The sequence below is a fragment of the Terrapene carolina genome, unplaced genomic scaffold (assembly GCF_002925995.2).
Source record: "Terrapene carolina triunguis isolate 2854851 unplaced genomic scaffold, T_m_triunguis-2.0 Scaffold84, whole genome shotgun sequence".
NCBI classification, from domain to species: domain Eukaryota; kingdom Metazoa; phylum Chordata; order Testudines; family Emydidae; genus Terrapene; species Terrapene triunguis.
This window is the reverse complement of record NW_020664435.1, coordinates 28,622,113-28,647,059: the sequence shown is the minus strand read 5'-3', so window position 1 is coordinate 28,647,059 and position 24,947 is coordinate 28,622,113. Positions and strand designations below refer to the sequence as shown.

Here is a 24,947-nt window from a genome sequence, read left to right as displayed (position 1 = left end):
CCAAATAAGCAGCTAAACTAAGCAGGATTATCAGATACCGAACCAGGATGTTACAGTCTACCAAAGTCGGCATACATGTCTAGCCTAGGTATTTAGCAATAATAGTCATTATTAAAAGCAAGAGAATATGATTGCATTTATGATCTCCTACATCCTCTTCAGGCAAAGAGTTAATTAGGCTCTGTTTCACAAAGTCAATTTGAAACATTTGTCTCAATAGCATTATCTTAATTATTCCTCATCAAAATGATACCACCTCCTACTGTGAAATAACTTCCCTGCATAAACAGAAAAATAAAAAATACAACCTTGCGGTCTTGAAGTAGGCTCCTATTTTAAAACTATTGTGTAAAATCTTTACTGGCACTCAGTATGTTCAAAATGGATTCAAACAAGGCACCCAGGCATCTCATTTTACTTACGGCAAGCATTATCATTTTTTCAAAATCATTAACTGATTTTTCATTTGTATGATATTTTGCTTTGTGTAGCAATATACCCAAAACCATACACATGAAATGATTCCCTCTAGAGGAAATAGCTTTTATTTATTCTCTACGAAGCACAGGAAAAAATAAATAGAAAATTCTATCTGTTGCACTATTTGCTTATTAAATTGTATCAAACAAACAGTGTGTGTAAGAAGTCTGCAGCAGAAGGAATACCATTACTGTATTTTATCACTAAAATCACATAAATTTGGTAACCATAGAATTTTGATAATCAAATGAAGCATTCCTTAATATCAGTTTTGGCAAATGAGTTCAAAATGCACAATATTTGGTACAAACATCTATTATTATTTAATATATTGGATTCTCCTAGTGAAAGATCTACAGTTTTTAAATGTCTTGAGGTCTGGGTATTCCCCCTCGTGTGTCAAAGATTAGCTTGAAACAGTGGGCCACGCCCATTAAAAAAATACTCATGCCACATTCAAGTGCCAAAAAAGTTAACAACTACCTAGATTCAGCCATTTTACCACAAGCAGATTATATCTGCCAATGCATAACGTTCTAAAATCCAGCTTTCTGACAGTAAGAAGAGCCTAAATACACCATTGTTGGCTATGTTGCCAATATGGTGTTCGCTAAATTTACTATTTGTGATTCTTGCACATTTCTTATTATTCATTGTGACAGACATGTCAACTACCTCCAATATCTTTGGGAGATCTCACTGTATTAAGTTTATGTATTATTGTGGGCCAGGGACAGTATGCATTTCCAGGGGGAGGGTGACTGATTAGGCCAATTCACTCAGTTTATAACACCTCCAGAGAAATACCACCACCTGGAGGCTCGCATATACTAGTTCAAACTGGATTCTTCAGAGACTAACAGACAGACAAAGGACTTTTGGATAAATACCTTGAATTTAAACTGACTCAGGGCCATCCTTCTGATCCATCAAACCAGCAGGACATTCTGTCCAACCGAGGAACATCAATCTAGGACTTTTGCCTACTGAACAGCCATAAGACTGATGGATGGCCTCTGGTAAGCGTTTATCGTGTGTAGGAACTTTTTTTTTTTTTTTTTGTAAATATGTTTTTTCTGGAATGCTTTCACTTTAAGAATAAATATGCTTGCCTATAAAGGGCCGTGTGGTATCTTATAACTCTTGGTAATTACGTTGTTATAAGCCTTTGAAGAGAAAGCAAAGCTCAGACACTGACCTGTTTAGGCAGTCTGGCATGCTGGCAGTCTCACTGTGTAAGCAGGGAATTATGCAGCCTGAAAAAAATCCCCATCAGAAGTGGGAGAGATGCGTGTCTCTACCCAAGTGAGGTGACGACTGAGGAGCCAGGAGCCTAGAGTAGGTGTCCTCAAGGGACTACAGAGAGGGAATACAGATGCAGTTGCCCTGAACTGTGAAACTCATGACAAACTTTATTGCATTAAACCCACCAGTAAGAACTGGGTAAACTCCGCATATGTTAGGCGTCTTTTTCGATCTTTTCCAAAATGCAGCTGCACAAACTCTGAATTCCAGTTAAACGGAATGTGCTGATGAATTGTGGTCTGGCCAAAAACTTGTTTAACATCCTCTAGAAAAAGAGAAAAAAAAGAGATCTGATTAAAAAATAAGGAGTCGCACGTAGAAAAGTAGTACTGATTTTTTCTGTCTAATAGGAAAGCATTTTTCACATAGGAGATTACCCTATAAAATGTATTAATAAGCTTGGATTTTATTAACTAAATCATAAGTCTAGAAAAAACTATCCATTCTCACAAAGAAAACTCAGTTTTCAAGTACAACGCCTCACAAAACAAGATCCCAAAGAATCCTTTTTAATTATTAAGTTACATACTGACCAAGTAGACACTTCATTGTTTCAAAGTGGTCTCTGTCAAGGAAAGATTAAGATTAACTGAAATTCTATGTAGATGATGACAAAACTTAACCTGTTTTCAATGTAGTCTTTTAAAACTGTTAAGAACAACACTTCACACTTCATAAAACTAGTATTATTCAAAGTCTTCTACGTTGAAAGAAACAGATACAAAAATACCAATATTTCAAGGTCAGCTAGTCCTATACACCAGAAAATATATGTATAAAAACAAACCTTAACTTTTGAAATCCCTGGTTTCCTATAAAAAAAAATGTTAATCTGTACTTGCTTAAGACCTGATCCTGCAAACTCAGACTATCAGATTCATTCCTTACCACTATGATTTCTAATAAACGGATTTCATATACAGTTGAAGGAATTTTTTAGACAGCGTAAGGTATCATTAATTGATTTAAGGGCACAGGAATGATGAATACCAATCGGAATATTACAATATAAGGGCAGTGGATTGCTGGAATCTAATTAAGTATATCTTCTAGCTAATGAGCATAAGAACAGGTATGAAAAGTTACACATCTTTTAGATGTAATGATGTGACAAACTCCTTGGACTTGATTGTGACTCTAAGGGATCAAAAGTTTCCATCTTGAATTTATAGTCCTACAAGAATTTGTCATCACTTGAGGTCTAGAACTTGACAGATTACCCATGATCTTTGATACTAAAGTAGAGGAAACAGAATCCTCTACCTCATTCCTCCTGAGGAACCAAGTGGATAGCCTCGATTTCCAGCAGATAACTTACGGTGTCTGCTATTGAGTCCTTTTCCAGGAGGAAGAAGGGGAAAAAGGAGAAGGGAGCTACTGAGGAGTTGGAGAAACATAAGAAAATTAATGTGAATGATTTTTTAAAAATTATTATGAAAGGACCTATTGGTCTGAAGTGGCTTCCTACTATGTTCCCTAACACAGAGACTGCTTAGACACACTCAAGCCCAATGAATTCCTCATGCCAACTGATCTAAAAAACACATTTTCTCATAACAATTCTAGATTCCTGTCAGAATTATCTTCAATCCGCACTCAGAAAGGTCCATTCCCAGTGCTCCCTCCCTCCCCTTGATCTTACCTGGCTCTGAGGACATTATCAAAGCCCTTAGTAGTGGCAAAAGCAGCAATCCATAAAGAAATCATCATCATCATCTCTCTCTCTTACATAGCACTTTTCATCCATTACACTGCAAAGTCCAGGTGATACCCTACATGGAGAACTATCTTGGTGAGGGGGCCGTCAGCCATTTGACAGGCAATACCCAAGTGATTAGTCTCTCCCCCATTTGGGATTCGTGATTAGCATGGAAAAAAGCTCTCCTCTCAATGTCTCTCCCACCTGGAAGCAGAGCTGATTTCTCAGTTTGCTGGTAGTTTCAAAAAAATCGAAAACAAATATTGGCTCAGGTCAAACCAAATTTGACATTTGAAAATTCTGAAAAAAAGTCCATTTCAGGTCAAATAAAATGTTTCATCCAATCCAAAACATTGTTTCCAGGTATTTTTAAAAGGATAGAGTCACAAAATGGCTAGAGGAAAAGATGATAGAGGTAGACTTGGAGGCGGTGGTGTCAACTCCTTGTAAGCTATAGCCCGGTGGTTAGGGCACTCACCCGTCATATGGAAGACCCAGATCCAATTTCCCCCCTCTGCCTGGTGTGGGGCAGGGACCTGAACTTGGGTCTACCACTTTGGAGGAGAATGCCCTAACCACTGGGCTATGGGATACTCTGGTGTAGGTTTCTCTCAGTGTCTCCTGCTGAAGCTGTTCCACTGTGTATAAATAGCTAAACAGTCATTTGGACAGAGAGAGAAGGGGAGAAAGAGAATGACTCTGTAGCCAGTGGTCAATGAACTCACCTGAGATGTGGAAGACCCAAATTCATGTCCCTGATCCAATAAATATTTAAAATGTATTTACTATTTAAAAAAAAAAAAAAAAACCGTGCCAAAATCACCCGGGGAGCCTTCTTCACCACAGCAGAGAAGATGATTCCCCTGAATCAAGGGTACATAGCAAAGATATGTTCCAAGGCAGCAGCTCTTCAGATACTCTAACCATCTAGAGTCACATTTTTAAAGGCATTTAGGTGTCTAGTGGGATTTTCAAAAGCACCTAGACACCTAAAGCCCATTGTAGTCAATGAGTTTAAGGCATCTAGAGGCTTCTGAAAATCGCAGTGGGAACCTCCATCTGACGAAGTGGGTATTCACCCACGAAAGCTTATACTCTAATACGTCTGCTAGTCTATAAGGTGCCACAGGACTCTGTCGCTTTTTACAGATCCAGATTAACACGGCTACCCCTCTGATAATAGGCACCTTATTATCTTTAAAAATCTGAGCCTTGAAGTCCTCCATCATCTGGGACTGTTGACAGTGGTACTAAAACTGGTTCTGTTCGAGAGACACTTCACTGTAGACTATTACTTCTTCCCTCAATGGGATTATTAGTTTCATCTTTTATCAGACCTAATTTGTGAAGATCTGGAAGTCAGGGTGGTGGAAGGAGAACTAAAAAATTCCCCATAGGATGGATTGATTTAAATCAAAGCAATTTAAAATCACTAATTTTAATCATGATTTAAATCAACAAGCAGGAAACCTTAATTTAAACCATCAGTTTTAATGGTGTTTTGCATTTGTATTTTTAGCGATTTTCCTAATGAAAGGTTGGTTCTCATTGGCTGATAACTATTAAAACATGTTGAATTACAACTAAATGTAATCTTTACACTAAATTTGGTGCTTCTTTTTGTTAACCACGAGGATATGCTGTATTGATAGCATTTATTTAAACAATTATATAGCTTAATTTACATTTATATATTCTCAAATTTTACACATTTTATTATGTTAGAAAATGGTGAACTATGCGTGTCTTATTTACTAGATGATAATATTTTACTTGTAATTTGTGTGAAGCTCCATTTCGACAGAAACTCAAATTCTACTAAAAATGCCATAAAACAGACTTTTTTAAAAATAAACCTTCCTTAAAGGTGTTGGGTACATAAGAAAAAAACCTCATGATAAAGTTTACCAAAACATGTTTTTACATTTAAAACCAAATGATTTATTAAACAACGGTAGAGTATATCTGTAGTTGGCAGATCTCATCCTCTCACACCTAGTTTTTAATTCATAGATTGGAAGAGGAAAACAAGCTTTCCTGATTTTTCAACTTCCAATTGGTTTCTTAACCTTGTATGAACTAGTCATTGAACTGAACTATCAGCATAAACTGAAATGAAAAAAAAATTCTCTCTGCACCTGCAGAAGAGGCTACTACAGTCAAAAGCTGATTTAGCACTTCAACAAACCAGATGTCCCAATTTTATAGAGACAATCCGATATTTGGGGCTCTATCTTATACACCTATTCATCCCCAACCCCCATGCCAATTTTTCACACTTGCTATCTAGTCACCCTAGTTCCAGGTGCCTAGGCAATGACAAGTTCAGTGGTTTGATTTTCTTTAAAATGTGGCAGCAAAAAATGTACTGCTGAACTTATTTTTAATTAATTGAAATGACTTACAAAGATCATAGTACGTTTAGGCCTTAACATAGGTTGTCCATTTCAAATTTAATTTTAAATAGGTTTATTTAAAAAAAAATAAAAAGCTTGTATTGAATTTAGAATTTTTTAAAAATATATATTTTTTAATTAAGAAAATCATATTTTGTCCACCCTGTTTTCCCATCAGCTGACCCTAGTTAACCTGGCGTTATCCCAGCAGTCATTGAGAACTAAACATCCAGAGGCTGCTTTCAAAGCCTACATAATAGAGCGAAGAAAATTTTTCTCAATACATTTGGGACAGATGTCTCACCCTAGACAGCACTGTTCACCTCTGCCTGCACCCCACAGCAGGCTTGTATTTTGGACTGTCAGCTAGCACATCGAAGCACAAAATTCCACTCTCGGGGAAATCGGATGGGTTCATAAGGAGGTCTCATCCCTTTTCCAAGTGCATTGTATTAGGACCATATCCCATTGAAACAGAAATTGCCCCCTGCAGCCCCTCTGTGGAGATTTTAGAGAGTTTCTGTTGCTGCATTTTGAGCCTAGACTACTTGTTTTAAAAACAGCCCCAATATCTTCAATCAGGCAAGCTGAGGAAACAGCTGCCTCCTCCTGTTAAAAACCACTTCTAATCTTCCAAAAGGATATGGATGTTCTCAAATCAGTCCTGTGGTTTACTCCCAAGTCAGTCTCCCTTTTGTAGCAATTAGGAAAAAGCTTGGTAATATCCTATTTTCTTACCCACCTCTCCTCCCTCCAGGAAGAGACTAGCACTGTTTGCATGTCATGAGAGCCCTGAAAGTCTGTTTACAAAGAACGTATCCAGTCAAACTCTCAGGCCATGTCTTCACTTTGAAAAAGGTGTGTTCCTACGTGGTCTAATAGCTTACTTGAAGTAACTAATACGAGGGAAGATCTCGTGATGGCAAGCCAGTCTGTAACTTTCACACTTGTTAGCAGGTTGTGGTAAAGACTATAGGCTGCCTAGGGTTTACTTTAGTAGCTTACACAAATGTTTGCAGATAACTGCCTTGCCTTCACTAGGATTTTACCTCATGTGTTAGCTAACTAAAAGTAAGAATACACCTTTTTTCCCCCCCAATGAAGATGCACCCTCAAACTCCTTCTCTGGGGTGAACAGAACAACCTCAACTCAAGAAAATGACAAAAAGAAGGGTAAGAAAGAATGGTTATTTCAAGTCTGAAAGTATGCTTCCTAATGATTTGTGTTGCACCTTAACATTAAGGTGCTGGGCAAATTACAAACACCTAGATAACCTATAACAAAGGAATTGAAACACTTTATCAAAAGTATTGGGAAGAAAAATAAGATTATTTATCCTAATATTTTTGTCCTATTACTTACTTGCATTCACAGGTATATGTATGTATATACCTGTACCGCCCCAGGAATTCAGATAAATTCAAATATTCCTCCAAACAGCCAAAATAGCTGAAGGAGAAGAGGTAAATATGATTTCTTACTACAGTTTAGTCAGATTTGAGGTGCTGCCCCAAACAAACTTCAATATTTGGTTAGCTGTTTAGTACAATAGGTAGAGAGCTTCAATACTTAAGAGCATTTCAAAACGATGATGTAAACTGACGTCAGTGTGTTTTTGAAACTAACACCCGGTGCTTTTCTGACAGTGTGCATGTTGGATTATATGGTGCAGTTAGCTGACTGGAAGATTGCCTACTGTGCTTTTATTGACTACTTGATGGTATGAGACATGGTATCCCCCCCTTTGCCCAAGACTTTTTACACATACCATATACTTCCTTCTCATCACTATTCATGGTTCACAAACTCCTATAAATGTTCAGTGGACTGGATATTAAATTTTTCCTTTTTCCCTCACTACACTCATCACTCACTCATCAAGAACAACTTCACTGATTTGCGTCATTTTTAGTCTTACTGTCTGATTCAGATACTAAAACCGTTCATGCTCCATGAACAAATTTACAATGATTTGGCATTTGATTTAACTGTCAAAAGGTACCAGAACATTTACTACAATTCACTCCAAGCTGTTCCTCAGTTCAAACTGAACTCTTCCCTTGTCTTCTAAATCCAGCATTACAACAGAAGGTGGTCACTTTTAAAATTTAATTTTACTTCAAACCTTAGGGCAGCACTCTGCAAACTAAACCAAAGCAGATGATACAAAGCAGACAAAATACAAATAAAGGTGAATTAAAAGAGCACATTTATGCCCTCTTGGTAACTTTAGAAAAGTCTTTTTATAAATTTTTCTCAACTTTTAAAAAGAGTTTGTCAGGTCAAATTTCACCCTAAATCTGGATTTTATACAAATATTCTTTTATAAAAGAAAAAAAATTTGAAAATTCCAGCAGAAGCAGGGATTTTTGTTTTGTTTTTAATTTTAAAAAGAAAGCATTCACCCTGCAATGTCAGGAATAGTAATATTTCAGCATTGTGCTATTGCACAAAAACCTGGAAAAGTTAGTAAAAACTGACTATGACCAATTAGCACATTTCTATTGTCCAAACAGAGAGCTGTTAATCAAAAGCATAAAAAGTGGCAAGGAGGGCATTCTAAGTTTTCAGTTTTAGTAATCCATGGTGTTATTTGTAACAGATGAATTTATTTTATTAAACTTTGGATTATAACCTGAAAATGTCTGTGTGTGTCAAGTAGAACCTGAAATATCAAACTTATGTGAAGGGAAACTATAGTATTATAAAAAACAAGTAACTTTTATATTTACACTATCATAATTTTTCTGCATACTTCTCTATCATTTTATTTAGTTAATAGCATTCAAATAAGCACACAGAAATGTACTTTTAAAGGACCAAAATATTAAGCCAACATTTTCTCAAATTGACTTTGCTGAAATCTACAGCAGATACTGAAACCTAGATACATATTATAAACATTAAAATAATTTTATTTACATTTGTTTACCATGAACACTAGCTATATTGCAAAACACTAATAAAGTGTATTGTAGAATGATCATGCAGTTTGTTCACATGCTAAAAAGCCTTAATTTAAGAATTATCTATTTCGGAGTTTAAAATGTTAAAGTTTTGAAAGAATGAGTTCATAATTAATAATATAGATCTGGGTGTACTAAATTAACACTCAAACGTCAGCTCCCTTCTTCTGAAGAGCTACACTAACTATTTCTAACGTTTGGAAAAAATTACTTGCACATGCCATAAAGTTAGAACTTATCACTAAAAATTCTATAGGCTATAATTCCTAAACATCCACTGTATTAAATGTGAAAGACTTCTCAAATCAATCATTTTTTCACTCAGGCCTAAATTTACCATTTTCTTTTTCATTTGGACAAATATTATACAGCTATGTTGTTCCAGAAAAGTAGTCACTTTGGCCTGGGGTGTCTTATATGTGTATTATGCCCTTAAAAGAAATCTTGAATTGACAGAAAGGAATGACATTCCACCCTGATGATTTGGGTAACAACTTATGTGAAAAGCATGGCTATCTTCTGCTAAGCAGAGAACACAAGACAAACTGGAGAATTCATAAGGTAAATGACGTAATGAGATAAGTGGATGCAGTTTCACACCATGCACCAATACCAACCTTGCCTCTTCAACCCCTTTTGACAAGGGCCTTTTTATATTAACCACAGTTAAGGGTCTAAAGAGAAAAGTAGCAGTATTATAGCTGGAGCTTAGATTCATACTGTCAAGATTATTTTTAAGAGAAAATGGGTACAAATAAATTATAAAAAAATGTAATTGCCTAACTCCTCATGCTAATGCTGAGTGTAGGTAAGCCCTCTTCATTCTGTGTAGGCAACATTTAAAATAGTAAAGGATACTTTTACACTGAAGTATATCTAGTTAACCACAGCTAAGCATTTCAAAGTTTTCTGACCATATACTTGGAAACAAACAGCTTTAAATTAATTTACCTTGGTCATGTCACCATGCACATATTCTTTACAGTCACTTGGGCTAGATTCTGGATGACCTCATCACACTGGTGAGCAGTTACTCATAAGAGTAGTTCCACTGATGTAAATGGAACTATTCGTACTACTGTTCTCCAGCACAGTACAGGATACACAATCTAGCCCTCAGGTAATGCGTGATCCTAAAGTCAGTAAGGCTCTTTCCATTGACTCTAACAGGCTTTGGATCAGACCATCATTGACCATTTTGAAACTGGTCTAGATGATGCCTAAAATAAAGTTATTGTAAAATGGCTTGATACATACACAGGGAAGAGTGAGAGAGAGAGAGAGAGAGAAAGCATGCACAAGTGCAAAACATCATCAGGTATATGGATGGTCTTTGGACATTATGCTTTTTTAAACTAGGAGTAGCACTGAAAGTTTAATTAATAGCTTTGTTTTATAGAAACGTATTTTAGTATATACTACTAGAAACTTAAAATAAGCAGTTACTAGGGCTATGTCTACAACACTACAGACCTTACAGCGACACAGCTGCACTGCTGCAGCTGTGCCACTGTAAGGTCTCTTGTGTAGACACTGTATGCCGACGGAAGAGAGCTCTCCCATTGGTATAATTAAACCACCCCCAATGAGCGGCAGTAGCTATGTCGGCAGGAGAGAATTTCCTGCTAACACAGCGCTGTCCACATTGGTGCTTTTGTTGGTGACATTTATGTCAGTCAGGTGTGTGGTTTTTTCACACCCGACAGACAAAAATTTTACCAACAAAAGTGCTAGTGTAAACATGGCCTACACGTTCAAATCTTCTCCCCTAACCATACAGACTGGATAAATGTATTGTAGAAGAATGCACTGTGGTCTATCAAATGTTTATATAGGCATTAGGTTGGCATCATGGGTTTCCATTTTTGAGTGTCTGTGTTCATGTCAAGTTTGCTCAGTTCAGAAGTCGAATGTTGCTTTCCTATAACCAGCCCTACAAAGAACTGAATTGTCTGTATATGATCTACCTGGAGTAAGGGGAAGTGCACTGTTTCAATTCCCAGAGCCACAATCTCCCTCTGAGGGAGACAAGGTGGATGAGGTAATATCTTTTATTGGTCCAACTTCTGTTGAGAAAAAGGGACAAGCTTCCTAGCTACACAGAGCTCTTCTTCAAGATGAAGTAGCCCTTTAACACCTCTGCACTCAAGACAAAAAAGGGAGGTTAGTAGCTTACAGATTGTAGTAATAAGCCATAAATCCAGTGTTTTTATTAAGACCATGATTTTTAGTGTCCAACAAAGTTATGAATTTAAGCTTCCAGGCTCATCTTCTGAATGTGTTGTGCAGGTTTCCTCTGAGGCAGAGGACTGAGAAAGTCACATATGGAGTGATGGTTTTGTGAAAAGTGTTTGCCCACGGGTGATGTGGTGTTTTTGTCTTTTATCAGTTTTCCGTGTGAGTTCATTTGAGAGCGTAGAGACTGTCTGGTTTCACCCACACAGTTGCTATTGTGGCATTCAGTGCACTGGATGAGCTACCACCACATGTTGTAATAGGCATGTATAGGACTCATGGATCCTGAAATGTGCCTTGTGGGGGATATTGATCATTGTAACACTGGAGATAGGCCTGAAGGTTTTGCATCCATGGTTATGGCAGGGTCTGGTGCCAGTTTGAGTTGATGGATCCTGGTCTGTGGGGAGCTTGCTTCTGATGATGGGAATCTCATCCTGAAGGAACTCTTTCCCAAATTCACTCTTCTGGCCTTCAAATAATCCCACAACCTCGTCGGGCTCCCCACAATCAGAACACACCTTCCCCCACTAAGGCTGGAAGCAGCAGTACAGTGCACGAGTGCTGGGGAGTGCCTTATATCCCCTTACTTCCTAGAGTCAGTCTGCAAGATAGACCACAATCTATCCCTCAGTTTGCGGTCTAGAAGTCAAGCTAATTTCTTTCCTTCTTACTCATCACCAATAAGATACTGCAGGCCAAAATCTATTTTCAGTTATACATATCCAACCCCCATTGTCTTCAAATTATGTTTTCCTCTGTTGAACCTGTGAAAACTGCAGTTTGCACAGTAGTAACTGAGGGCATACAACAGAAGGCAATGGGGGGCTGCCAAATGTGACTGGAAGGAGATTTTGGTCCACAAAATAGAAAATTGCACTTACTTGAGCTATTATCTCCACTCTACACACAAAGTTGTACCAGTTTAACTAAAGATGTCCCCCTGTGAGGGGGCACAATCTCTCTTTAAACCGGACTTATGTTAGTTTAAGTTTGCACCCATACAATGGGGCTGACCTACACACAATCTTGCACCAAAGTAATTGAATTGGTATTAATTCATCCCTTTTGTCATTTTGGTGCAAGTCTATGTTTGGGAGCTTATTTTGGAAAAAAAGCATCCTATTTTATTTTGCTGAAGTCTGATCAAAATAAGACAGTTACTCCAAAACAAGAGTATCTGTCACACAAACTTGAACAGAAATAACAGAAGGTGGTAATTTAAACTAATTTAGTTATTTTGGGGCAAGTCTGCCTGTGTAGACCAACCCTGATTTCCAAATGCAAACTAAAGAGATATACCGGTAAGCTAAGTTTGAACTGATAGCATCTACACAGGCGTTTGCACGAGTTTAAGTTAAACCAGTGCCATTTATATGTAGCTAAGTCTTTAAAGTCAGATTCAGTTTCTGGATTACCATAGGGGTAAAAAAAGGCATTATCTGGTAGTATCTCTGTTGATAAAAGCATCTCTATTACTTGTGATGATATGCAACAAGCAAAAAAAAATCTTAAAGCAAAAGCTAGGCTCTAACTTATACCTCCAGGCAAGCAAGCAAGCCTGGATTCAAAGCATATATAAACACAAGTTAAAGGGTTTTGTGTAGAGAAAGTAGATAGGGCTGGGCTAAAACCCACAAAACAGCCTGGGTTAACTCTGCAGTGAAGGCATACCCTCAGAGTCCAGGCTGAGTCAACAGCATCCCTTGATTGGTGCAAACCACTTTTGTGGTGGTGGTCCAGGAACACAAACTTGTTTCAGAATTCACAGAATCATTTACTAACAGCTAGTTAATACAGAACACCAACTAAAGTGACAAAATGCATACTTCTAGCTCAGAGACATTATTCCGAAGCAGTCCAAGTTGTTATATTTTCTCTCTGATGCAGATTTGTGAGCTCTATTTCTTTAACAACTATTTTGTTTAGATGGATGTTACAAAAATCGCTTTCTTGCAAAAGCATTAACATACATTCCCCTCCCCACTTAAATACTTCAATTTCAAATGCACCACAAAACATACTCCCACAACAGTGCTGTATTAGTATAAAACTATTTTAGTTCAATTAAAATGTCTAACTATCTACCCCAAAACCTACCTAAACTGCAATTTTCACTTTGAGCACTTCCAACATGTTCTCAGTTTTGTTTTCTTTTATCAGCTTATCAAATCTGGTCCTGCATTCCAACTGTTGGAAAAAAATAGTCATTAACTGCTAGGTAACAGCAGATTTTCCAATTTAAAAAGTAAGAAGATACACACAGTGTGTGTAAATATATTTTGCTATCTGAAACTACATATTAAAAGTCATAATAGCAAAAAATTTCACTGCTCCAAGAGTCTGCTACAGCATTTCACTTTCAATATGCAACCCAGTACAACTTTAAAAAGGATGGAACAAAATTAAAGCTAAAACATACACTGTTGTTGCTACCATACAAATGTGTACAGGTGGGGGACGTTCTGGTTGTTCCCCAAATTGCCCCATAGTATAAGTATAAAGGATGGCTAACTTTCAGCTCACAGTTAACCAAAGAGTGATCTTATATGGTTGTGATTTACTCTCAAATTGGCTTCATGCCACCTTCCCCACATTTTTTTTTTTTTAAGTAGCGTGAAGTAGCAGCAGAAAGCACAATATTTTAGCCATTTGAGCATGTAGTATTCTCAAATTATCCCACCAACTGGAAGTGCTCTGTTACCGCTAAGCTTTCAAAATTGGAGCCATTATAGTCAATCGCACAAATCCACATTTAGCCTTTCATAAAAAGTGGATTTTTGACCCACTGAACTGGAAAGGCTTCTGTGCGGTTTTACTGATCTTTGACAAGATACCCCACAACACAGACATGCCAATCTGATGTTGGTGTGCATCTGCATTCAATTGTTTAACACTTATTGTTCATAAGTGGGAACTGATTTTCCATTGTTTGCAACCTGATCATTTAAAAAATTGTAACAGTTGTAGTAAATCAAAAGGTGAATGACTTGGTAATGGGTTGTGAAGCCTTTCACCTCTAGATAATACATTAACCTTTGGATTACACTGATGGAAAGCAAAAGTCATTGCTTTGGATGGCTGCTAGGTAGCCTGTGTAAAATGAATTGGTAGGCTTAACCCAATTCTAGGCAGAGAGGTGTCTGTATCATGACAGCAGTTACCATAGTGCCAGCATTCTTGCTGCCTGCAGTGTTGTTGTAGACATGTTGGATATCAGAGAGACAGTGTGAGTGAGGTAATATCTTTTATTGGACTATCTTCTGTTGGTTAGAGAGACAAGCTTTCAATCTTAGGGTATGTCTACACAGCCAATGTTAAAGCGCTGCCGCAGCAGTGCTTTAACATTGGCTGTGTAGTTGCGGGTCCAGCACTGGAAGAGAGGTCTCCCGGCACTGTAATAAAACCACCTCTGTCAGAGGAATGGCTCCCAGCGCTGTAGCACTATCTACAATGCCACTTTACAGCACTGAAGCTGTCATCGCTCGGGGGATGGTTTTTCACACCCAAGCGAAGAACATTTCAGAGCTGTAAGAGGCAGTGTAGACAAGGCCTTACATAGAGTTTGTCTTCAGCTCTGTGTAAGCTCGAAAGCTCGTCTCTCTCACCAACAGAAGTTGGTCCAAGATATTACCTCACCCACCTTGTCCTTCTAGCATTCTTGCTGGCAGTCTCAGCAAAGGAGCAAAATGGCACACGAGCCTAGAGTCTTGTATTAAAGGTGGGCCCTTTCAGTCAGACTCAGTGGCATGGAGAAGCCATGGCTCTGCAGCATCTGTTTGGTTTTCTTTTTTGTTAGGTGTTGTATAACCAGGACTTCTGACTCTATTGCTATTAATCCAGGACAGCAGCACTACACGGACTTTGGAGAACAAAAACTGAAAGCCCAATTCTAATGTTAGAGTAACAGCACACCAGGTTTTTATTTTAGAAAAGAGATAATAGCCATTAGACAGAAGAATAAGAAATCATTTAAAGATTCATAAAGCTTAAGAACAGCTGCACAATTTATTTTGAAGTTAAATTCCAGTCACACAAAATTATTAGAAAAAATTATCACAGGGAGAAGATTAAACAGACAAATGCAAGCTATGACTTCTGCTTTTCTCCTCAATTCTGTTCATATTTTCATCCTCCAACCCTTCCTCACCCTGTTCGTGTCTTCTGTCCGCTCTGGACAGGGCAATGTCTTTGTTACATGTCTGTACCTCCCTAGCGCAATGGGGCTCTGATCTTTGAGTGGGGTTCCTAGACGCTATTGTAATACAAATAATTAATTGGTTTAATAAAAAGAGCATCTTTTTATAGCCATCACCCCTGCGAAATCTAGCTGGGACCTCTTATATCTCCCTCCATAATAAAGATTCTGGATGCCAAATTATGCCTTACACTTGTGCAAACCTTGTGTCTCCATTGAGTTTGTACAGGCCTAACTATCAGTAATTTAAACAATTCTGTGTTGGTGCACAGAATCCAACTTGCCCTAAACCAAGCTGATAAGAATGATTGTGAACAGAGAGTAAATCGGTTAAGTAGGAAGATGACATTTTTTATTTTCCAAAGTAGAACTCTTTATATTTATTTATAAACAAAAAATTATGCCAAACCTCCAGTCACTAGGCAATTTTAACTTTGGTGGTGCTACCAGGCATAGCTATACTTCCAAAAGGCTCGATAAAACACAATCATGAAAAGGGTTCTTATTATATTTTAAATGACAGCTTTAACTTGTGCCTAAAACGTGTTTTGTTTAACTTAGCATGCATTCATAAAAAAATATGTGCCTGCTTACAAAACACTTACAACCCAAACCAAAACTTACCACATTTACGGTATTGTCTAGAAACTAAATATCTACGAAATTAATGTCAAGGTCGCAAGCAAAAATTTTACATTTTGGAGATAAATATATGACCAGTCTAACATCAGTCATAAATTGTGCAGAATCCTGTATCAAACAATAAGAGGACTATTGGTCACTGAAAAATTGCAGAGATCAGAACTGCTCCACTAGGGTAGGTCTACACTGCAGACTCCTTATGGTGGCATGTAGAGTACATTACTGCACTCCCTCCTAACAGGGGTATTAATAACAGTGCAGACTCTGAGGCACTGCTTAGACAAGTAAAGACATGCCTGAACCCTTTTAGTATTTACCATATAGGTCTGTCTACATATCCAAGCAGTATCTCCCCCAGTCTACACTGCTATTTTTAGCAACTTAGCATCCCACTACCTCCCCACTTCCAGAGCCTATCCCCACTGCCTCCTCTCTGTCACAGCCTTTCACTGCTGCATATAGTAATACACCAGTGTTGAGACAGCCTGCTTTTCACTGCAATGTCTAGCTAGATATATGCTACATATCACCATGGTGGTGTGCAGTGTAAAGGTGCCTTTAGAGCAGCAGTCCCCAAAGCCTTGCCCGCGGGTGCCATGGCGCCCGCCGGGGCATCTAAGTGCGCCCGCGTACTGGCCGGTGGACGAGCATCCACCGAAATGCCGCCAACAAGCAGCGTCATCCAGAGGCGTCGCCGGCGAAATGCCGCCAATTTTTGGCGACAACGCCTCTGGATGACGCTGCTTGTCGGCGGCATTGCCTATTGATGTTGCTACTTGTCGGCGGCATTTCGGCGGATGCTCGTCCGCCGCCACAGTCCTCCGTGGCTCGTCGTCTGGCACCCGCCAGACGAAAAAGGTTGGGGACCAATGCTTTATAGAATCAAAGTAAGATTTTGCACTTGTAGCAATGCTATACGGCCCATAATATCTAGATGAAAGTTGAAAGAATGTTACATTATATAGGACAGTAATTCCTCACCAACTTGAGCTAATGACTTGGAGATCCATCATGTATGATTGAATATTCAAGTTAGTGAGTAAACGAACAAACCATATAAAGTCAGTTCTTTATTTTGATTATTCTAGAGGCCTTGATCAAAACTGGGGCACCATTGTACAAGGTGATATACAAACAGGTAAAAGTACAGTCCCTGCAAGAACAGCTTACAGTCATAATAAAGATATAAGCATATTGTGGAACATATCTTAAACATAATGAAATCTTGATCATACAAGCACTAACTACAGCACTCTGCTGTTAAAGCTTTGGTCATTTAGGGGTTCTGTAATGATTCTTAGTGTAATGACAAAGTATCAAAACAGTACCATACAAAGGGTACTCTGAATCTGTACACAATAGTTGCAGAAATAGTTAAATATATGTGAAGAGTTGCGTACAATTAGAATGCTTATGTGTACACAAGCCCTAGGGCAGATAAATGTGCAGAAGTGCTGTTTGGCAACCTGTATCAAAAATTAACGTGTTCCTTGGATATGTGGACTGCCATAATTCATAACAGAAGATGTGTCCCACAATAAATACAGACTATACATATATACTGACAGCACCTTGAGACAAAGGCTTGGAATGAGTTATTCAATTCTGCAGTCACACCCACCTAACAATTTCAGGTTCTTTCTCCCATCCCCCCGCCTCTAGTTCTGAGAGGAAAGGGGTTTTATTTTTAAACCGATACTGTGCAACTATCTTACAATCAACTCAATTTTTCCACAAAACATCTTAATATCCATTTGAAATCTGCATCAAATTGAAACATATAGGACTTTTTTTTTTTACACTATAAAAATAATTTTACTGTATCCATGATCACTAATACCATAAACTGTTTATCAGTAGAGCTGTACGGGAATTAGAATTTCTGTTTCACAGGAAATTCCGTAGTTTTGAAACAAAATCAGAATGAAATCAAGAATTTAATATTGTTTTGGATCAACTGAAATGCTTCAATTTTTACTTTAATTTTTTATAATGTAAAATTAAACAAATTTCAAAACAAAAAGTTGTCTCAAGACAAAAATCAACCCATTCATTTCTGAAAATGTTGAAACCAAATGTGGGTTTTTTTTTCTGAAATTGATGCATTCTTGTAAAAAGGCTTGATTTCAACAACACGACAATTTCTGATAGAAAAACTGGAAAATTTGCTGAAAAATTTTCAAGCAGTTCTATTTATCAAACTTTAATTCTGTCACCTGTTTATTTCTATTTCATACATAAATGCACTAGTAATACCTATATCTAATTTAAGATCTCTCAGTGTAGCTGACTATTCCAAAGCTCTGACATTAGGCATAATAACTTTATTATAGTTAGCCTACTTGTATAAAATAATACAAATGCTTTATCTGAAGGGGAACTTTTGTACTATAAAAAACAAATAACTTTTATATTTACACGATCATAATTTTTCTGCATACTGCTCTATCATTTTATTTAGTTAATAGCATTCAACTAAGCCCACAGAAATGTACACTCTTTGCACCCTTGTTTTCTAGCGTTACTGATTTTAATTGTTGGTCTTAAAGCAGGGATTGACTCTGCATCATGGGTAAAGAACACTGTGCATGCAGTCTCCCCAAAATTTCAGCACAACTCCTTTGAGTGAGGATTTCATCTTTTGAGCATTTACAACTAAACCAGCCAATTTATCAAATTTTGTTTGACAAGTAGCAAGCAATAGGCAAAATCCTGGTCACACTGAAGCAATGATTTCAAATCAGGTAAGGATTTCACCCAAGATGCTAAATATTTTTTCCCCAGATGTATTAAAAAGCTTCATATACACAAGATAATTTAACTTCACTGGAATACTGTATTAGACACCCTATCCCCAAATTCTCTCCCCCTACCTCTTGGCATTTGTTTATATCAGGGGTGCTCAATCTATGGTCCACCAGAAGATTTCATAATGTCTGCGGCCTGCTTCAACATAATATACTAACAGCTGATTCATTAGCATTTTGTCGTCATGTTTACATCATTTTAGCTTACACAAGTGTCAATAGACAATACTGTACATAAAAACACCCTATCTAAATACATACGAAACAAGCTGAACTTAAAATATAAATAAATACAGGTGACTTTAAATCTTATTAAAATATACAGAATCTGTTTGGCCCCCACCAGGTTGTCCTTAGGGTATGTGGTCCTCCTGTGTAATAAGGTTGGGCATCATTGGTTTATTTGAATAGGCCCATAAAAATCAATGACATTTAATTTTTACATAGTGTTTAGTACATTTTAACATAATATGCTTTGGCTTTATCATCGCATGAAGGCAGATACAGTCTCTAGATTGAAGAGATTGATTTCATTCTGATATCTGTCAGGTTGTATATGAAATTATGATTAAAATATTAATTCTATTACATGGCTAAAGATACAGTTGCAATAAAATCTTGCTTCATAGAAAAATGTTTTTCAGTGCTTATATGGCTTTTTTGAAGTGTAAAACTTTCAGAAGCCTATACTGAAACTCGCGAAGACCTTTCCTGCACTATAGAGAGGAGACAGAAGATCTAGTCTAGTAATTAAAGCCTGGACTTAGGAAAACAGCAATTTCTAATCCAGTGGTTCTCAAACTATTTACCATTGTGGACCATATATGCAGCTGTGTGTGTGTTATGTGGGTCACATCCACACAATGTACATACTACCTGTATGGCCCTGAGGATGTCACATGGGCCGCAACTATGTGCTGATTGGGCCACAAGTGGCCCCCGGGTTGAGAACCACTGTTCTAAACTCTACACCCAGCTTTGTCACTGACTGGATGTGTGGACTTGGGCAAATCACATACCATCTTTTTATCTGTTTCCCCAAGTGCAAAATGTTTATAACTGCCTTCTCATAGATGTTACAAGGACTGATGTTTGAAAAGGACAATACAAGTTCTACGTTTTGTTGTTATAACACATAAGGCCCTTTCATTCACCCATTCACAATCAAACATGGAGGTTATCAAATGGACTTAATTTTTAAATTCTGACATTTTTACCCAAGCTTCTAAACTTCAAAAAAAAAAAAAAGCTATATAGTATAGAATTTCAAAGAGCTCTGACTCTTTAATGAGGCATTAAAATACTGTAATACAACAAAAAAGCAACACTGCTAAGTCTCTTAAACCCCTGGACTTACATTATCAGCTTTTATGTGCCTGTCAACACTCAACAGTAAGAAGCAATGGTTTGCTCTTTGCCTCAAATTTAAAAGCCAACTAAACTTCCTTCCACCTTCCTGCTGAGAGTTTTAACTCCTTGCAAACTGTTGAAGCTTTGACACATCAGCAGCAGATAAATCTACGAAGTATGCAATGGCCAGATACAGTCTCAGTCAGCCAAGAGCCAAAACATGTTGTTACTTCCCATTCCACAACTGCAGCCTCTAGAAATGATAAATTAAAAACAATACCTTTTCGTACCATACTGCATACAAGCAAACTCTTCTTCTTTAAAACCAATTATACTTGGTTACCTTTGTCAGAGACCTATTTAAGTTACATTATTGTTATAAACTTAAAGGCCCTTTGTTTTCAGTTTTTACTGATTTGTACTAAAAAATTTCAAGACTTTATAAAAACTATTGCTTGGTTTTTACTGATTTTCACCCAAATTTTTGACTACTCAAGTTCACGAAAATACAGATTATGTTAAGAAATGCAATATATAAAGTTAGATATATGTTTATTTTAATGATAAGTTAGTGTAAGTGTGAGGCTGTCTGTTAAAGTAAGACAATGTAATGGAAGATACACTCACACACTCAGGCATGTACACATGTGTATGTACCATTAATGTATAGTTCATTAAAAAACCACAGCATTAAACTATTACCTTCAATACTTTTTCTTTTCTCTATTTGTTGCTTTATTTCTTTCCTCCCATACCCCAATATTAACCTCTATATTTACCTAGAAAACTGTTCATTTAGTTTTGTGTCTTGAACTTTCACCCATTTTTAAAATTTTTATATTAAACACCAACATTTCCTGTGAATTTATCAAACATAATAAAAGCTGAACATGAAGGCCCTTTTATATACTTAAAAATTGAAGTGTAAAGAAGAAATGTTGCAAACAGTTACACAGTTTTCAATTATATGCCTAAACTGAGAAGGAAAGAAATTTTATCTGATGGCTAAAAAACTTTTATTTTTCCAATGATACATTAAGTTTTTTGTTTTTTTGTTTTTAATACTTTGCATCACTACAGCACCCAGAATTGTCCCAGAACGGTGTACCAATATCCAGGCATATAACATTTAGACTAAACAAGCAACTGAAAAGCAAGTACATTATAGATTTCTTTGCACAAACATCATCAATTTCAAGATCAATGTGTCTGTGAAAACGCCAGAGTTGGGTGACATGCATGGGGTATTCTATTTAGCAGAAAACACAATTACCCATTGGAAAACCCTAAATTATACTGAATATAAACTAGAATATTCATAGTTTCCCTATTAGATAGCCAAACAATAACTCATCTAGATCTGGTGAGATTACTTTTCAGCAGTAAAGATTAACTGTAATTTCCTAGCAACATCAAACTAGCTACTAGTCATTGAGATACTATATTTATCAGCAATCCTGCAGAGATCAATTCCTTCTGCTCCCCTACAATTGAACAATATACAAACACCCTGTTCAAAATCTCCAATGCCGACTCAAGGGCTTGATCTTGCTCCCATTCAAATCAATCGATGTAAAAAACTCATAATTAACTTTAATGGTGCAAGATCCAACCACTGAGTGGCAAAGTTATAATACAGTAGTGAAATAAATAAACTTTTAAAGATCAACACTTTCATAATTTAAAAGAAAAAACCCTCACTTTCTCCTTACATCTTTGCGATGGAAACCAGAAATTAAATTTCTTTCCTTACCTGAAGGTCTTATATCCAGTGCTGTGCATGCAGCATTCACTTCACCCTCCCACACCTCACCATTTGTTTTGGAGGAGAACATTCCAAAACGTTATGTATCCTCTCCTCTTCCAAATGTTAATTTGAGAGCCTTCTAACCTTGAAAGAGTCCCTTTAAGAACTGCCACAAGACAAAGTTTGGCATAGAGCAGGGGTGGGCAAACTTTTTGGACTGAGGGCCACATCTGGATATGGAAATTATATGGCAGGCCATGAATGCTCATGGGTTCAGTGGGGGGGGGGGGGGGGGGGGGGAGGGGAGGCTCCAGCTGGGTTTACAGGCTCTGGGGTGGGGCCAGAAATGAGGAGTTCAGGGTGCGGGAGGGGGCTCCAGGCTGGGACAGGGGGTTGGGGAGCAGGCGGTGTGAGGGCTCCGGCTGAGGATATAGCCTCTGGTGTGGGGCCAGGGATGAAGGGTCTGGGATGCAGGAGGGTGCTCCTGGCTGGGACCAAGGGGTTCAGAGGGCAGGAAGGGGATCAGGGCTGGGGCAGGGGGTTGGGGTGCGGGAGGGGGCCAGGTGCAGGCTCTGGCTGCGCTTACGTCAAGCAACTCCCGAACTAGTGCCATGTCCACCCTCCGGCTCCTACGCGGAGGAGCAGCACCAGCCAGGCGGCTCTGCGCATTGCCCCGTCCACAGGTGCCGCCCCTGCAGTTCCCGTTGGCCGCGGTTCCCGGCCAATGGGAGCTGCAGAATCGGCACTTGGGGTGGGGGCAGCATGCACAGTCCCCTGGCTGCCCCTACGCGTAGGAGCCGGAGTGGGGACATGCTGCTGCTTCCGGAAGCTGCACAGAGCCATGGCACGCACGGAGTGGGGCAAGACCCCAACCCCACTCCCCGGCAGGAGCTCGAGGGCCAGTTTAAAAGGTCTGATGGGCTGGATGCAGCCCGCGGGCTGTAGTTTGCCCACGTCTGGCATAGAGGTTTCTTCATACAAAAGGGATGTCAGTAGAGAAAAATTTCAAGCAGATCAATCCTTGAGTTTGAAACTGACCCACCCCTTTGTTCTATTCAACACACCCTCTGATTCATTAAAAAAGTTACAGATAACTACTTTCTATTTATTTGAATGGAAGCACTTTTTTCTTTTGAAATTCCATACTGTGCAGACTCATATGCTGTGTAAAAACTAAACATAAACCCTGAGGAAACATCTGTGGTCAGGATAAATAAACCAATAAGAACTCAGTGTTAAAAAGTGGAATTAAACTGATTCAGCATCTGAGTACAGAGGAAAGAATTTTAGTTGTTTCGCGATCATTCACTAATGTTATAAGCACATGGAGCTCTGAAAAAGGCAACAACCTGTAGGATCACAGGCATTCCATAAGCCTTTGTTTCAAAAAATCAAAGAACTAATCAGTTTCACTACAGACGGGGATATTCTGTAATGTATATCTAAAGTGGAAAACGCATGGTCAAATCTCTCTCTCTCTCTCTCTCTCTCTCTCAACAGAAATACACACAGATTACATATTAGGCATAAAATATTTCCTTCACTGAGATTAAGGACAGTAGAACTTTTATTATTCATTTTATTTGTTTCAACATTGTTAGTGCCCATTCTAAGCTCTGAGCACTCTGCAGCTGTTAAAACAAGTAATATTTCACACAGAAAACTAGATGTCTAATAAGCTTAGACAACCAAAACACCTATAAACCAAAACATGTCTATGGTTTGCTCCACGGACTACAAGATCGAATGTGGCTTTTTAAAAAACATTTGCCTCAACAATGTCAATAGCAGATCTTCCCATTTTAAATGGAAAGGGAAGGATGGATGCATCTGTGGGTGAATATTAACATGAAACAAAGGGTGCTTGCATTAAGGGTGTCACCATTCACTCAGTTCAGAAGAGACAAAGAACCACTGGCATTCACCAGATTGTCCTTTCGTCTCAAATTGTTCACTCACTGACACTACTAAGAACAAAGACATACTGATAATTGAATGTATATAGTAACATAAAACTCTGTAAGTAGCAATTTTTTAAAAAATAAGAAAAACTTTCTGAAGTGCAGCCCACTCAGATTATTCACAGCTGCTATTTGTGTATTTTTCTTCCAAACAGAATGGTAACATGCACCTAGGCAGGTGACAATTAGTTCTACAGATGTCAGAAGCTGTCTATATGGTTGCTAAAAGTAAATAACCCCAGTGACCATGGTGTAATGTGACACGTGTTTCTTATGGAGTTGTCAATGTAAACCCCTCCCTTCCAAAGAACAGACCAGATTTTCAGTGGGGGTAGTATAGGGTTTATTACAGAAAAATCTCACCAATGAAATTTTTTAAAATTAAAACAAAGAAAACCAACTTGAAATCTAGCCAATTTAAACAAAAAAACGATTCAAAGTAACTTTGAGCCATGCATCTCCTCAAGTCCTCCTGCAGTTTTTTTTTTTTTGGTGTGGTTTTACAATCATTGTGCACCCCACCCCGGTGCTATGTGAAAGACCCACACAAGCAAAGGAAGAAAGTGACTGACTCTACAGAGGAAACAGTGGAAAGGATTATACACAAAGTGAAGGCAAGTGCACAACGTAAACTGAAAAAAACACAACAAATTTCTTTGTTCTAATAGCTTTCAGTTATAAACACCATAGGTGTTTCATATAATGATAGCTGATAAAATATTTTCAGGCAAAAGTCTGAATTTAAGTTGACCATGTCCCTTTAACTTTGTATATTTCAAAGCTCGAAAATAATAAGTCTTACCAAAAGTAACTTCTCCTTCGCCTGTTTTGTCAAACAGTTGAAAGGCCACCATGAACAATGCATCTGGAGCGCACAGGACTGATTCAAATGCCACAAATTCTTGAAAGGATATAAGCCTGCAAATAAGACAAGTAAAAAGGTGTGAAACCAATTACACATAGAAAATGTAACTACAATTTAAATGCAAACTATGCAAGGCTAAGCACAACTAAAGTGTTGACTGAAGAATGGTACAAGATATTCACAATGCTACATGTTGCAAAATTTATTAGTACGAGGATTGCCAACATGCTGTTACACCAGTGAATAGAAATAACTCTGGTGAGAGCACAAAATTCTTTTTTACTAGCAATTCACA

The 24,947-nt window shown here is 37.9% G+C and overlaps 1 protein-coding gene across 2 annotated transcripts in view; it reads right to left on the bottom strand.

Moving 5' to 3' along the window:
• Positions 1–24,947, bottom strand: part of SLC25A13 (solute carrier family 25 member 13) — a 132,999-nt gene that overhangs the window by 58,558 nt on the left and 49,494 nt on the right. For both annotated transcript variants that reach the window (XM_024212903.2, XM_029911011.1), the window contains 2 exons: positions 24,590–24,705; positions 1,911–2,050 (listed from right to left, as the gene is read on the bottom strand). In XM_024212903.2, coding sequence (XP_024068671.1) covers positions 1,911–2,050; positions 24,590–24,705 — 256 coding nt within the window. The remainder of the gene's footprint in view (positions 1–1,910; positions 2,051–24,589; positions 24,706–24,947) is intronic.